This window comes from Rhineura floridana, chromosome 20 (assembly GCF_030035675.1).
Source record: "Rhineura floridana isolate rRhiFlo1 chromosome 20, rRhiFlo1.hap2, whole genome shotgun sequence".
In the NCBI taxonomy this organism is placed as follows: Eukaryota; Metazoa; Chordata; class Lepidosauria; order Squamata; family Rhineuridae; genus Rhineura; species Rhineura floridana.
The window spans coordinates 6,941,362-6,958,223 of NC_084499.1; the positions used below are offsets into that span (position 1 = coordinate 6,941,362).

Genomic DNA, 16,862 nt, shown 5'->3' on the forward strand with positions numbered 1-16,862 from the left:
CCATGGCAATAATGAGAAGAATACATCTGGGCAGATCAACCCTTGACAAGCGATGAGGGAGAAATTAGATTCAGTTCACAAATTGATAAAATCTGCACTTTCTGAAACAATATGAGGACTGAAACACACACCCTTTGAAATTCGCAGTTATCCAGATCTCACGATGCAGTTCTTCAGCCAAGCAGTGTTTACAAAACTGCATACATTAGTGGAAAGTGTGCACAAAATGAATATATTAGTTTCAATAACATACAAAATTGCAGTATGTTAGGATAAACTACTTGCAAAGATGTGTGCGTTGCTCAAAACTGCATTCAAAAATGTATTTATGAGAAAGTCACACGAAAATGGTGAAGAATTTTCATATGAATTTTTAGAAAAATTGGAAGAATCACAAGAAATGTGGAGAACCAAATTTAAGATTAGACAACTGAGAAGCCAAGAGAACCTAAATTGACAGATCCTTCAATCCCTACCAGAGCCTGGAAAAGTTACTTTTTTTGAACTACAACTCCCATCAGCCCAATCTAGTGGCCTTGCTGCCTGGGGCTGATGGGAGTTGTAGTTCAAAAAAGTAACTTTTCCAAGCTCTGATCCCTACCCTTTACTAAGCTGGCTGAACGCAGAGAGATCAGTACTGACTGGCCCAGGAGTTACTTTCCTCAAGATCATTTATAACATTGATTTGTTACCATTTAACCACCTTGTGGTTCATGGAATGCAGGGGGCTAAAAAGTAGATATGAGGGCCTTGACACCCTCTCCCCAAGGCCAGGGCTGGTGCCAGGCATGACTGGGTCCTTGAGCACCAGCCTGCCCTGGGCCCACAGCGCTGTAGTCCAACTCATCCATACAGGCAGCATGGAACTAATAAGCCCACCCGTGCATCCCACCTACCTCTCCTGTCCCTGTGAATAATGTGTGTGCTGCGGGCGCATGCCCGCCATCAACCAAGATGGTGGCAGGGGCATTAGCCCCTTAGGGAAGCCCCCGTTGCCATCTTGGTTGATGGCAGGCGTGCATGCGCAGCACATGTCATTCACAGGAACAGGAGAGGTAGGTGGGGTGTGTGCAGGCTAATTAAAGCCCGCACAGACTATATGGGGGGGAGGCTGGGAGCTCTCTCTACGTGATGTGCGGCAGGGTTGGGAGCCGACATTGCCGTGGATTGTGGAAAGGGAGTGCTATCTTCCCACCTTAAGGAGGGACCCTTCAGGCCCGACCTAGCCACCCTCTGGCGCTGGCCTGCCCAAGGCTTTCAGTGCAGGCTAACACATGGAGTGGAGATTTGAACATGCTTAGTGCTTGTACATACTTCAGCACCAACATACGCACCATTGCCAAGCCCTTGGGAAATGGCCATAGCTCAGTGGCAGAGTTCCTGGTTCCATCCCAGGGTTCAATCCCTGGCATCTCCAGGTAAGGCTGGGAGAGTTAGTGTACTTTACACAATACTGAACAAGATGGGCCACTGGTCTGTCTCAGTGGAAGGCAGATTCCTATATCCCTACGTTCTAATGGGCATTTCCCTCTTGGGAAGAATAGGAGCATGGGGGTCAGATTTAAATCAGGTCATGACAAAACAGGGGCTGGCAACCTTTTTGGCAAGTTGAGAATTTTGATAGAGTGCTGAGGGTACAAGTCATAAAATGGCTGTCATAACACAAAATTAGAGAGTACAATCGTTGCTGCTTCACACCTCCCATGCAACCTCATGTTTACCATGGGAAGCCAGCTATTTCCTGCTGGTCCTGTTGGTGGAGATACAGCTGTTAAAGGCACAAGCACCCTGTTCCCCCCCCCATGCCTGTCCCGAACCAAAGACTCGGCTGCTATACTGTACCCACTTTACTCATTCATTGCCAAAAATCCTAACAGGCTGGAGCAGCCAGGCTGCTTCATTTTAAAGAAACCGCTTAGGATACCTGCATATTTCGCTTCATTACACTCTTTCTAGGAGGGCTAACTTATTTTAAAAAAAAAACAACCTCAGAGTCTGGTGCCCCTGCTTGGGGTGCCAATAAAGGCCTTCACGGGAGCCATAGCACCCACATGCACTCGGTTGACGCACCCCACAAGAGAGGCTTCTAAAATTATGCATGTAGGGAAGAAAGTGGACAGGGAAACATTTTTCTCCCTCTCTCAATACTTGAGCTGAGTAGAGTCATTCAATAAAACTGAATGTTGGAATCTTCAGGACAGACAAAAGGCAGAACTTCATACAGTGTATAAACTATAGAATTTGCTCCCACGAGAGGTAGTAATGGCCACCAACTTGGATGGCCTTAAAAGAGGATTGTACAACTTCATGGAGGATTAAGACTATCATTGGCTATTAGCCACGACGGCTAGGTCCTGAATACCAGTTCCTGAGGTGGGGACAGTACTGTTGCGCTCAGGTCCTGCTTGCATTGGGGCATCTGGCTGGTCACTGTGAGAACAGGATACTGGACTAGATGGGCCCCCTTTGGCCTGATCCAGCAGGGCTCTTCTGAAGTTCTTGATGTATTCAAAATAATAGTTTCCTTTTAAGAAATTGCTGAACAATTAAGTTGTAGCACCTTTTTAGTTGCTTAAAAGTTTATTCACAAAGGGTTTTAGTTGATTAATCTAACTGATTAATCAATTAAACATTGCAGCCCTAACAATAAGAACCAACACTCTGGATTAAAGAATTCAGAATAGAGCACCTGAAGATGAGTTGCAAATCAAATGAGAGCCATATTCACCATTGCTTCAAAGTACTACGTACCAATTTTTGAAAGAGCCAAATGTTTAAAAGGTGGGGCTTGTTTTTTAAAAAATATAATTTTTACACAAAAAGAGAGCCAGCTTCTAAAATGATAAATAGTCTATGCTTAGTGCAGAAATGGTATGCTTGTTTTTTGCAAAGTGGATTATCAGAACTTTTTTTTTTTTTTGGCAATGTACACTGTCCATTCAGATCACAGAATATGGAGGGGTTTGGTTCAAAATTCCTGCTGCTGCGGTTGTTGTTTTTGCTACAGGTGGAAGTTGTGTTACCACCAGGGGCGACTCACAATTTCGTGTGTCACCAACCATTAGGCATGGAGGAGAATTTTGTTTGGTCTGCAAGTTTGAGCAAATCAACCCAATTCATACTTCCCTGCTGAATATGCAGATTGGAATGCTGATACCTTCTCCAAATTTTGTGACATAGTTCTCAGCTCAAATAAAAGGTATACAAAAATACACGTTAGAAGGAACACATATAAATGAAGGGTGTGTGTGTGTGTGTGTGGTTTCAAAAAAAGAAAACAGGATGGAACAGACTTATGACTGAACGTGTGCAAAGCTGACAAAAGAAAGACTAGAAATGGACAAATGCGTCAGCTGATCGCTGCCATCTGCTATTTTGGAAAAGGGGCAAAACCAAAACAAATATCCCAAAAGACTCAATGTTTAGTTGTGCAAGTGGTGAATTTCATTTTATTGATAGCTTGGATTGATTGATGGATTGAATGGGAGGTAGGGGGCATTAACTGCTGCATGGTGGGGGCTGTGCCATGAGATGGTGTTGGAGGAAGGATGAACGGGTGGAGGCAGGATGGTGACTAGGCCATCAGTAGGTGTCTGATCACCAAATGGCAACTAGCCTACCTCAGAGCACTCCCAAACTGTTGCTATTTTTGAGTGGGATTAAATCACATACCAACAAATTCAGGTTGCCCAATTAAAACTGATTTAGTACTCTTCACGGCCATGCTTCTGGGGTTCCCAGGGGTATCTGGCTAGCCAGTTTTGGAGAGGATGCCGAACTAGATGGAAACCTCGGTCTGGCCTGCTAAGGTGAGGGTAAAGTTTTTCACAGGTTGGGAGCCCTCTGTCTCCTTTGGTGTGCAAGGATTGTGGGTGAATGTAGGGATGGGCGAGAAATTCAATTCAGTTAAGCCAAAACTATCAAATTTGCACTTTCCAAAACAACATGAGAACCGACACACAGCCATCCTTCAACATTTGCACTTATTCTAATTTTGCGATGCAGTTCGACAAATATGCATAATGTGTATGGGGAAAGTGTGCATAAAATGAATGTACTGGAGAAAATAACACATAAAATACATTCTATAATGAGAAACTGCAAAAATGTGTACATTAAAGAAACTGCCTACAAAAATGTGTTTTTGAGGAGAAATTCACGCTAAAATGCTGGTCAACTGACACGAGGAAAAGCAAATTGCTGCAGAAATGTGGAAAACTGAGTTTAGGAGTGGAAAAATGAGAAACAGAGAGAGATGAAATTGACAGATCTTCCCATCCCTAGGTGAGCATGAGGAGACTAAGGATTTGAATTGGGAGGGGACTGAACTGAGGCTATCTTTGCTCTCCATTTTATTTTCCTTCCTCTGAAACTCTAGAGCTGAGCTCCTTTTAGCAAACTAATGCTAATGTGAAAAACCCACGAGTTCTTTCTTTAAAAAAAATCTCTTTTTAATTACATAGCTAACCGTTGATACATGATTTGTATCTCTTGAATTAAAACAAAACATGTCATCTGTTGTACCTCACCCCTCTCTCTTTTTTAGCTCTAGTTGGGGTATATTTTCAATGACCTTCTCTGAGTAATGCAAAGAATAAGGGAGGAGGGCAGGTTGCAGGGTGGGTGCTTGCATCTTGGCTAGGGATGGACAAATTGATCTCATTTTTCCACTCCTGAGTTCAGATCTCCATATTTTGACATCAGTTTGCAAAGTACTCATGAAAACAGCAGCAATATAGTGCAAATTGATCTTAATATACACATTTTTGCAGAGTGAAGTCCCTTAACATAATGCATTTTGTATTTTATTTTTTAAAATTTACATATGCACTTGAATGCATAATTTACACTCATATATGTATTTCTGTACACACTGGCTGCAGAACAGCATGGCCAAATTTAAATAAGTGCAAATTTCAAAGGAGGGCTGTGTCTCAATTCACATATTCTTTCGAAAAGTGTGATTAGGTAGGTCCGCCTTCCATCACAAACTGAATCACATTTCTCTTCCATTCTGTGAATGTGTGTTTATGAGAGAATGAATGGATAATGGATGAACGAAGGGGGGGGGAGAGAGACAGACAGACAGAGAAAAGGGGTGTCCCTGCCTAAGTTTGGCTTGAGCCTCACCACCACCACTGGCAGTATCCCCGCCCTCCAATTCCTTTCCCCCAAAGGAATGCTGCCTTCAACCCCCCAAAAAGTTGCCTTCAGCCATGTTATAAAGGGTTAAATAAAAGTCGTGGGGTTATTTCCAATGTTAGTCCTACTCAGAGTACAATCATTGAAACTAATGGACATAACTAACTTGGATCCATGAATGTCAATGAGTCTACTCTGAGTAGGACGTAGTTTAATACAATCCATTGTCAGACTGCACCTCTAAACTTTGATAGCTAAGAATGGAACGTCCATGTGCAAAGGCAGCCTACCTTTGAATACCCATTGCAAGGGGGAGGCAAACCACAGAGGGCTGTTGCCTTTGTACCATTCCCTGTGGGCTTCTTGGAAGATTCTGCCTGGCGAAAACGACACCCTGGACCCTTGAGCTGATCCAACAGGGCTCGTTTTGGGTGCTAATACTCTTGGTGTGCCATAGAGATGGGATTGTGCTCGGCTCCCCTTCCTGTGACCTGCAGTCGTGGCCGCGCACTGGAAATTGGGCTGCCACACAGATGATCAAGAACCTTGTAGCACCCAAGGCTGGTTTGAGATTTGGCTCCTCTGGTGGGGCTTTCAACTGTAGGCTTACCTGCAACAGGCTCCAAGACACCATTTTAAAATGTCCCACAGTGCTCTTGATATTATGCACCAGAGCATTGTGGAAAATTTTAAATGGCGGCTGACCAGCCTAGCAGCCCGACACAGGGAAGGTCTGGGGTTTGGCACCGCTGCTGCTGAGCCTGGTAGGAGCATCTTGGCTCCTGAACTTGCTTCACACGAATAACTTCTCTTTCCTCCGATTGCGGAGAAGGCTATGCAGCCCTAATGACTCCCCGCTGCTGCCCTGCAAGCTGGCGGGTTTGGCACTTGTGTGGTTCCCTCCTCAGTACCACCCTGCAGGGGCTTCAGTCCCAGTCTGGGTGGGAGAAGGTGATGTTATAGAGGCTTGCCCACTTGGCAAAGACCCGCTTCTCGGTGATGAACCGGTGGTGGTTGCCCTTCTGGCTGTGTTCATTGTGGATGTAGGTGACACATTCGTCCGGTCCCTTCTGTTCATAGTAATGGTAGGGCAACTTGTGGGGTTGAGGCTTCCTGCTGGTGGGAAGAGGACCGGGGGTGGGAGGAGCAGGGAGCAGAAAAGCAGAGACATAAGGATGAGGCAGCCCCGGGGCAAACCCCCCTCAAAATTGACAAGGAGCATTCAGAGTGCAAGACTTACATGCAGTAGTTAGGAGGGATCATCCCATAGACGTGGATCCTGTCACACAGCTCGACGGCTATCACCATGGTGAACCAGCCTGTGCTCAGCCACGATTGCGATGTCACTCTGTGAAAGCAGGGTGAAGCCAAAGAGATTGATCAAAGGGAAAGGAAACCTTCACCAACAGTTTTTTTTTTTTAATGCAAGAGCCATCTGTGGGTATTCTATATATGTTGCAGCATGGAGTGGTCCCGGTTCAGGATTCCAGCCACTCCATCCCTTCCTTCTCTTACCCCACCCCCCAGTTTTCTGTCACCCCACCCCACTCCTCACAGTCAGTCAGCTTTCTGTCCTCACTCAGCACACTCAATCCTCAATTGTTTTGAGGTGGATTCCCCCTTTCCCCTTATGGCCCACCCCCCAAAAAAGATGTTTTTGCACTTTTGCAAACCTTAGGATTCCTCCAAGCCTCCTAATATTTCCCTCTGGTGTGCGGGTGATTCTGTTTCGGCTACATAAGAAATGACATTCACCACCCGGACATCAGAAGTAACAGGAAAGTTCCTGCTCTCAGTTGGGTCTCCTGATGGCTCCCAGACTCTCTCTCTCTCTCTCTCACACACACACACACACACACACTCACTCTCTCTCTCTCTCTCTCTCTCTGTGATCTGTGGAAGCTGTCCTGCAAGTACTCCTATTGTCAGGAGTGAGGGAAACGGGAAGAGCACCTTTTCAGGTCTGGCATCCCCATGCCCTTCACCAGAGATAAGTGCCAGGTGCCTGTTTTGTTATCTTTCTGGTGACAAGCTAAGACTTGTGTTGTTGTTCTCCCAGGCATTTAAAGTGTACAATGTTTTGAGCACCCCCGTCCCCAGACATCCTTTTTATCGTGGATTCACGATTACTTGTGCTCATGATGGCATCAGGGCAGTTCCACACAATCCCGCTTTCAATATGCTTTGCGGCTGAAAACGGTTTGGGGCAGACATACTGCTTCCTTTCCATTCGGTGCACGACCCATAGCTTCCTGCTGAAATCCTGTAACTCTCCATACCACAAACACTCTGGGGGTTGGGGTGTGTGTCTTTCTGTCCTGCTTTTACTGTGCTACAGCGCAAGAGTCCCCTCTAGACAGCATTAATGCGTTAACACTGGGGAAGCATCACAGGGCAATTAACAAAGCAGGACAATGGGTGGATAGCCTAGTATAAATCTACCACCAATGCACTGTTGTTGCAGGATGCACTTGCAAGAAAAACAGCAGTCTAGAGGGGCCTTTATTTATTTTAACGGCTGTTTTTAATTGCTAGTTTTTATTGTAACGTAGTTCTGATTTTCTTTTTATGTACTGATTTTATTGGGGCCTCCAGACTGGCATTTTTTATGGCAGTAAATGTAGGTTTGTGCAATTAACGTAGGTTAAAGTCAGAGCTTGGAAAAGTTACTTTTTTTGAACTACAACTCCCATCAGCCCAATCCAGTGGCCATGCTGGCTGGGGCTGATGGGAGTTGTAGTTCAAAAAAAGTAACTTTTCCAAGCTCTGGTTAAAGCTCTGGGGCAACAAACCTTTTTCAAAACAAAACAAAGAACAGCCAGATGTTTTGCAGTAAGAAAAGTGACAGGAAGATGCACTAGAAAGTGTGGGATAACGACTGATTGACGAGTTGTTGTATAACTTCCATGCAAACAAATCAGGATGAATGCTCTATAAACAGCGGGCATCATATAACCTCCACACAAACAAATCAGAATGCTCACTAAACCTCTGCACAAACAAATCAGAATGAATGCTCAATAAAGAGTGGATGTTATATAACCTCCACATAAGTTTTGTGGAAAGAAGCCAGGATAAAGGCTCAATAAACAGGTGCCCAGGAGGTGCCCAATGCCTTATTTTACTGTTTGTAAACCATCCTGGAAACCATTTTCGCAGAAAGCTGGTATGTGGAGATGTAAAAAACATATCCTTCTTAACCTAAAAACTTTGTACCAGATGGAGCTTTTAAACCAGCGTCAAAGCCTATCTTCAAGGTACCATCTTGCAGCAATTTATTTATTTATATCCTGCTAAGTAGGAGCCCAGGGCAGCAAACAAAAGCACTAAAAACACTTTAAAACATCATAAAAAGAGAGTTTAAAATATATTAAAACAAAACATCTTTAAAAAAAATTTTTTTTTTAAAAAAACAGCTTTAAAAAACAGCTTTAAAAACGTATTAAAAAGCAATTCCAACACAGATGCAGACTGGGATAAGGTCTCAAATTTATGAGCAATGAGTTCCACAAGTTAAAAGGAAAAGATACAACCAGCCTATCTGCCCTCCCTCTTCACAGCAGGGCTAGCCCAGAAGTGAGGCTACAGACAGGACACGGGAGGGACAATTCTGAGAGAGTTTACCTGTCCTTCCCCGTCTCCTTTTTGAATAATTGATCAAACTGACTCATGCGCTTGGGGGAAGCCACAAAGGCCGACATGTTGGGAAAGGATCTGCAGACACGCTGGATGACTTTGATCAAGGTCTTCTGCATTCTGTGCGGTGGACCCCAGAAAATGAAGGTGGTGTCTGGAGTCTTGTTGACAAACTCCTGCGGCCTTTTCAGGACCCGGAAGATACTGGAATGGGCCACTACCCTGAAGGTGGTCTTGTTGCCAATGTCCACTTCATAGTTTGTTGTCGGAGCATCGTTCATGCGGATTGTGCATTCTGACTGGTCGATCTTTGCTCCCAGTTTGCTCCCAAGCAGGTGGCTAGAACTAGTGATGATCACGCATTGGCTGCAGTGTCGATCCAAAGTCTGGAAAAGAAATGCATGCCTAGATATAATGGCAACCATCTCTCTCTGGCCTGATTTGTACATTCAGCAAACTCAGGTGGTTTCATCCTTCCTGCACTGTGGTACTTCACACTGTCAGGGGAACCACATTTGTAATGCTCCCCTATGTTTGAAAAATAACAACAATGAATTCCTTGCACATAGAAAACTAGCATGTAAGGAAAAGGGACATTTCCCCTTTATATGCTAGTTTGTTTATATGCAGGGAGGCTGTTTTGTTTTTTACATGGAAGAACATTCAGGAATTTAGTTTTTCTTCTGGCCCCTACAGGGCAGCACATGCACCTCCCTGAGCTTTATTTATTATCTCTAGACTCTCCACTGAGGATACCTTGCAAAAAAGAGATCTGTCTTGGCAATTGTGGCCTTCTTAGTAGTGGTGCCAATGTTATGGAACTATTTTGAAGCTTAAGAAATCTGCCTTCCATTTCATGTTCCAGTGACAAAGACAGGGATGATGAAACTTTGGCCCCCTCCAGATGTTGGTGGATAACAACTCCCATCATCCTTAGCCAATGGCCATGATGGCAGGGGCTGACAGAAACTGGAGAGCAGCAACTTCTGAAGGGCCACCGGTTGCCCAAGCCTGGTACTTGTATTACCACCAATTACTGCTGCGGTGAAGGATCATTTTGCACAATTTTAAGCTGTGATTGAATTGTTACAGACTATTTTTTCTTCATTCCATTAAACACCAGCCTGTACTATATTTATCTATCTATCTATATCATGAATGACAACTGAGGATCACTCTCCATGCATCTGATAGAGTGGACTCTGGTCCACGAAAGCTTGTGCCACAATAAAATGTGTTACAGCCTTTAAGGTGCTACAAGACTCTGTTGGTTTTGGCTGATTAAATCCTTCCGGTATGGTGTAGTGGTTAGAGTGTTGGACTACGACCTGGGAGACCAGGGTTTGAGTCCTCACACAGCCGTGAAGCTCCCTGGGTGACCTTGGGCCAGTCGCTGCCTCTCAACATCAGAGGGAGGCAATGGTCAACCCCCTCTGAATACCGCTTACCACGAAAACCCCATTCACAGGGTCGCCATAAGTCAGAATCGAGTCCTGTGGTGGCAAGCTCTGCATTGTTTCAAATAACCTTCTCTGTAGAGTTCTTGCCATTTGACAATATATACAGCTTTAGGCTTTCTTATTTATTTTTTTTTACATTTCATTTAATGTTTTCATTTAAAAACATTTTCAACTGGCCTGTCCCCTCAAATGTCAAATGCTCCTAACAACCAATGCAACAATACATCGATACCAAATATGAAAATGGCAGATAAAACTCAGAGCTAGGCATCTGACGATGCCCCTGCAGATGTTGTTGGACTCCATCAGCCTCAGCAGCCAGTGATGGGAGTTATAGCCCAGCGACATCTAGAAGGCCACTGGTTCTCCAACCTAAAACTTTATTTAAAAAAAAATAGAAGAGATCAGCAGAAATTAAGAAGCAATTTCACACACTACAGCTTCATAATCACTCCCCCGCCAGCCTGCGATTCCTGGTCATCATCGATGGCTCCCAGGCAGAGCTTGGAAAAGTTACTTTTTTGAACTACAACTCCTATCAGCCCAATCCAGTGGCCATGCTGGCTGGAGCTGATGGGAGTTGTAGTTCCAAAAAAGTAACTTTTCCAAGCTCTGCTCCCAGGACAGTGTTCATATGCAAGACTGCCTTATCTGGAGTTTCATACATAATCTGCTAGAGCAGGATCAGAGGGGCATTCTGGGCATCCTGGCTGGTGACATTAGCTTTACCATGCCAGAAATGATGGGATTTCGTGCTTGAAAGAGTCTCCTCGCCCCTTTCCAGGAACAGCAATGCTTAATCTACAACAGGGGAAACTTTTTCAGTCTGAGAGCCACACTCCCTTCTGGGCAACCTTCCAAGGGCCACATGGGAAGGGTGGGTGGGGCCAGATGCGAGAATGGGTGTCCATTTTACTTTGGAACAGTCGGCTAGTTTCTTTCCACACACACTCCTCTCTATTCTCCATCCAGCCAAGCAAGAAGCATCATCACAGTTCAAGGAGACATTCCAGCCAGCCAGAAACTCTCAAGGAGGGTGTGAAGCAGGGACAGTGTGAGATGTGGCCTGGAACAGTCCCAAGAGCCACACAGAAAGGCATGGGGGATGGCATTTGGCCCCAGGCCAGAGGGAAGGTCTCCCTCCCTGATCTATAAGGCAAATGCAACTGAATGTTCAAGTGCTTCTCATACCTTGTTTCCAGAGACGGGCAGGTATCCGTATTTCACCCCCCATTTCTTGAGGCTGGAGGGCAGCTGGGGCTTGGCTTTTAAAGCAGTGTAACGGAAGGCCTCGTTCCTGCCGTTGTAGATTATGAGCAGCATGACCAGACCAAACAGGATCACAAAGACAACAGCGTGGTGGCCCTGCAGGCACAAACAGCGAACAAGGGGGAAAGGAGTTCAGCGGGAGATCGAAAGAGCCAGAAAGCACGGAGACTACTCTCCGGGGCACTTATTCACACAGCTTCTCTCTGGCTTGGTAGTAGCATGTGTGAGAAAGGGATCTCTAATTAATCACAAGCTGAGTGTAAGCCAAGGGTGTGATGCAGTGGCAAAAAAGGCTAACTCAGTTTTAGACTGCATTAGTGGAATCAGCGCTGCCAAGTCACGGGAAGTAGTAGATCAACTGGGTGTGATGGGTCCTGTAAAAGTCCACCATTAATGCACAATTATTGTGCCAATGATATTTATTTATTTATTTATTATTAAGGTGTTGGACTACGACCTGGGAGACCAGGGTTCGAATCCCCACGTAGCCATGAAGCTCGCTGGGTGACCTTGGGCCAGTCACTGCCTCTCAGCCTCATGAAAACCCTCTTCATAGGGTCGCCATAAGTCGGGATCGACTTGAAGGCAGGACATTTACATTTTTATATGCCACCCTTCCTCCCAGCAGGAGCCCCGGGCGGCAACGTAACAACATAAGAATAACGTATTATGATATAAGGACATAAGAAGAGCCCTGGTCTAGTCCAGCATCCTGTTCTCACAGTGCCCAACCAGATGCATCTGGGAAGCCTGAGTGCAACAACACTGTCCTCACTTGTGATTCCTGGCAACTGACATGCAGAGGCATACTGCCTCCAACAGTGGAGGTAGAACATAGCTCCATGAATGTGCTCACTCTCCCCAAAATGCACAAAACACTTGCCCCAACCTCCCAAAATACCTTGGCCCCAAATGTAGTGAAAGCAGGGAGTTCCACTCCTCCTACTTTTACTGTCCCAGGAATCAATCCCCAGCCTCGGGCAATTGATCCTAGCAATCCTGGTATGCTAAGGTTGTGTATGCTTACACCAACCCTGCACGGTAGTACTGCCACCACCCTTCTATTGGTTAACTACTCTGGGGTGAAGGGACCCCCAGAGCCCACTGAACACCTGAGCCTCTCAGGACCAGAGGCTAGATACCCTCCTGGCCCCTTCAGAAGTCTTAGGTGAAAACGTTCCTCTAGTATACGGTAGTTTGGTCAAGTAGCCAGGACTGAAATTAGGAACTGAACCCCTTCTCTGGAATAAACACACGTTGCTTTAAAATAAGTAAAGTTTATTAAAAGAAAAAAATAAGAAAAGGGATAAAAGGGTACAAAAGATAAAAAGGTACATACAAATGATTTTGGAGCAGCAAATCCAATCCTAGGACCAACACCCAAAGGGGCAAGGTATATAACAAAACAGTCTACAAAAGGTTCTGGGCACAAAATAAAAATAAGAAAGCTAACTGCCTCAGCTGTACTTACAAAGCTTCCGATCTTTCTGGAGTTAGCGTTCTTCCCCTCCGGGTCTGCCAGTCAGGTTGGATAATGGAGCCACCGCAGAGCATCACCATAAGCAAGGTGGTGCCCGCAAGTGGAACACAGCCCAGAGTCCGAGGCCTCCTCTTATGGAGAAAATCCCTGCCTCAGCCGGAGACAATCACCTAATTAACATTTTCATCAAAGGAATGATGAAAGGATGTTCCCACAGCACCTGGCGCCGTTCCTCTTGGTTTCTCATAACAAGCCGAAGGAGTTTTACGGCCTTGGCGGAACCAGGCCCCTCTTACTGATAGAGAGGTGCCAAATTGCTGCAAGCTGATGCAGCTGGGCTGTAAAATCACCAGGTCACCGAGATGGGAAAATATACAAAAAGTTTAACGGTTTGCTACAAGTGACCCAGGAAAATAATTAAGGGGATCAAGCTGGCATGACACCAAACACACAAAAGTCATGGGGGGGGGCAGAGTCTTTTACTGTATCTTCCTCTCTCATCCCATTAGACGAGGCAGGGCCGGCTCCAGGCATGCAGGGGCCCTTAGGCATCAGCTTGCCCTGGTCCCCCGGTCAGTGTGTGTGTGCGCGTGCGCACGCATGGCCAGAGCTTGGAAAAGTTACTTTTTTGAACTACAACTCCCATCAGCCCAATCCAGTGGCCATGCTGGCTGGGGCTGATGGGAGTTGTAGTTTAAAAAAGTAACTTTTCCAAGCTCTGCGCATGGCCCCCCACATGACCCCCCACCTGTCTAGTCTTTACCATTGCCTTTAATGAAGATGGCGGCCGCCGTTTCCCTAAGGGGAATGAAGCCTCCGCTGCCATCTTTGTTGATGGCACACGAGCGTGCTATGCACGCCCATCTCTGCCATCAACTAAGATGGCGGCAGCAGCTTCAGTACCTTAGGGAAGCTGTGGCCGCCATCTTCATTAAGGGCAATGCTAAACAGCCGGCTCCTGGGTAAGTGGGTGGCGTGGGGGGGCCCGCGGATCGTGGAAGGGGAGCAGAGGGCCCCTCAGGGGCTCCTCTAGCTCCGGGACCCTCGGGCCAGTGCCCAACCTGGCCGCCCTTTAGAACCGGCCCTGAGACAAGGGGTCACCAAACTGTGGTCCGGAGACCGACCCTGTGGTCCGCCAGCTTCATTTAAGTGCAGCAGCTGCTGGATCCTCAGAACCCAGTCTGCCCAGAAGGTGAGCAGGACGGACCGGAAGTGACGGGGGAAGAGGCACTTGAAAGGAGTGGAGAGGATTAGCAGCAAAGTTAATGGGAGGCTAGAATAAAAAGGGTTAATACTGATGGAATTAAAAGTCATACAGCATCTAGCACAGTGCATTACAATTGCTACAATGGGCAGAAAAACTATGAAGTGGTCAGCCAAGACCCTGAAGTGCTCTGTGGGAAACAAAGCTGAGGAATCACTGGTCTAGAGCAACCTTCCCCAACCTGATGTTATGGCTTAAAAAAACTTAAATGCTTTATATTTGCCTTTTGTGAGTTAATTATTTAGTGTTGTGATCCTGGGGAAATCTGACTAAGGAACTCATGCAATTGCTCGGACAGGGAGGGGTAAGCGGATGGCGGGGATGGCGGATGTGGTGGTTGAAAAGCCACAAGAGCATAAACAGCCTGGACTGTGCATTAACTCCAGGGAACCTAAGTGGTTTTTTGGCTTTGAACAACAGTCATGCACTTAAGCCCAAAATGAGTCACGGCAATTTTTGCATAGTTATCTATATAGCAAGCCCGTAAGACGGCATTGAGGATGCCTGGCTTGGTGCAGGACAGCGGCTCCCAAACCTTTTTCCCCACAGATCACTGGAAAATTGCTAGGAGTCTTGGCATACCACTGGATGTTCTTGTTATAGCGATTGTAATGCTCTGTGCTAAGTGCTGTATGATTTCAATTGCATTTTGACTGCTTCAGTTTCTTGTGTATTGTATTTTATTGTATTCCATACAATTCAACCTGTAATACAATAAAACGTACAAAATGAAAGGACAATTAAAAATCAATATGAATATCGGCTGAAGTTGGGTCGTTTCCCATCCTCAACCACAAACACACAGACATGCCGAGGACCACCTAAATGGAATTCACAGAACGCTAACAGTCCACAGACGGGTTTTGAACAGTCTTGAGATGCAGCAACTGGAGCAGTTCCCAAAGTGTAGTGCAGAGGTGCGGAACCTCCACTCCAGGACCCGAATGTGGCGTTCCAGGCTTCCTTATCTGGCCCTTGGAACGTTCCCCAGGCCACACCCCTCACTGCCTTGCTTCACACGTTGAGTGTTTTTGCCTGGTTGGAATGTTTCGTTAAATTCTGATAATGCCTTTTCCTGGTCTGGATTAGGGATGGGGTAGAAATTTATTTATGACATTTATATACTGCCCCATAGCTGAAGCTCTCTGGGCGGTTTACAGCAATTAAACGTGACTGAGTCTGCATTTCAAGGTGAATTTATTAAATTCGCACTTTCTGAAACAATAGAACTGAAGATCAGCCATCCTTCAAAATTTGCACTTCTCTGAATTTTGCGATGCAGTTTTCCAGCCAATCAGTGGTTACAAAAATGCTTCTATTCGCGAGAAATGTGCATAAAAATCAGCATAGTGAAAAAAATGTACAAAGGTGCATTATATTAGGAAACATTGCTTGTAAAAATGTGTACATTAGTCAAAACTGCAGACAAAACTACTGTGTTTGTTAGGAGAAATTTGCACTAAAATGCTGAAGGATTTTTCTGAGTATTTTGCTGCAGAAACTTGGAGAACTGAATTTAGGATTGGAAAAATGAGAAACTGAGAGGATCATAGAATTGTAGAGTTGGAAGGGGCCTATAAGCCCAGAAAGTCCAACTTCTGCAGGAATCCAAATTAAAGCATATCCAACAGGTGAATGTCCAGCTGCCTCTTGAATGCCTCCAGTGTTGCCCACCACCTCCCTATGTCATTGGTTCCATTGTTGTACCGATGTAACAATTAGGAAGTTTTCCCTGATGTTTAGTTGAAATTTGGCTTCCTGCACCTTGAGCACATTATTCTACTCTGGGATGATCAAGAAGAGATCCTGGCCCTCATCTGTGTGGCAACCTTTCAAGAACTTGAAGAGTGTGCTCTTATCTCCTCTCAGTCTTCTCTTCTCAAGGCTAAACACGCCCAGTTCTTTCAGTCTCTCCTCATAGGGCCTTGTTTCTAGTCCCCTGATCATCCTTGTTGCCCTCCGCTGAATCTGTTCCAGCTTGTCTGCATCCTTCTTAAAGTTCAGTATCCAGAACTGGACTCAGTATTCAGGATGAAGGGAACCGAATAGAGGGCGCCAAATAGAGGGGAACCAATACTTCACGTGATTTGGAAACTATACTTCTGTTAATGCAACCTAAAATAGCATTTGCCTTTTTTGCAGCCACATTTCACTGTTGGCTCATATTCAGCTTGTGATCAACAACAATCTCAAGATCCTTCTCACATGTAGTATTGTTGAGCCAAGTATCTCCTATCTTATAACTGTGCATTTGGTTTCTTTTTCCTAGGTTTGGAACTTTGCACTTATCCCTGTTAAATTTAATTCTGTTCTTTTCAATGCTTCAGCCTATCAGGATCCCTTTGAATTTTGTTTCTGTCTTCCAGGGTATTGGCTATTCCCCTCAATTTTGTATCATCTGCAAATCTGATAAATCCCTGCACCTCCTCATCCAAGTCATTAATAAAAATGTTGAAGAGCACTGGGCCCAGGAGCAAGCCTGCTGTACCCCGCTCATTACCTCCTCCCAGTTTAAGACGGAACCACTGATAAGCACTCTTTGAATATGATTCTGTAGCCAACTGTGGATCCACCTGATAGTTGTTCCATCCAGCCCACATTTAGCTTGCTT

General features: G+C 45.4%; 1 protein-coding gene across 10 annotated transcripts in view; it reads right to left on the reverse strand.

The window, feature by feature from the left end:
* Nucleotides 1-586: 586 nt before the first annotated feature.
* The window catches only part of ST6GALNAC6 (ST6 N-acetylgalactosaminide alpha-2,6-sialyltransferase 6), a 67,062-nt gene continuing 50,786 nt past the window's right edge, over nt 587-16,862 (reverse strand). For 9 of the 10 annotated variants that reach the window (XM_061604427.1, XM_061604431.1, XM_061604430.1 and 6 more), the window contains 4 exons: nt 11,430-11,603; nt 8,767-9,164; nt 6,383-6,490; nt 587-6,258 (listed from right to left, as the gene is read on the reverse strand). In XM_061604427.1, coding sequence (XP_061460411.1) covers nt 6,069-6,258; nt 6,383-6,490; nt 8,767-9,164; nt 11,430-11,603 — 870 coding nt within the window. In that variant the 3' untranslated portion in view covers nt 587-6,068. The remainder of the gene's footprint in view (nt 6,259-6,382; nt 6,491-8,766; nt 9,165-11,429; nt 11,604-16,862) is intronic. The other variant, XM_061604428.1, reaches the window with a different exon arrangement.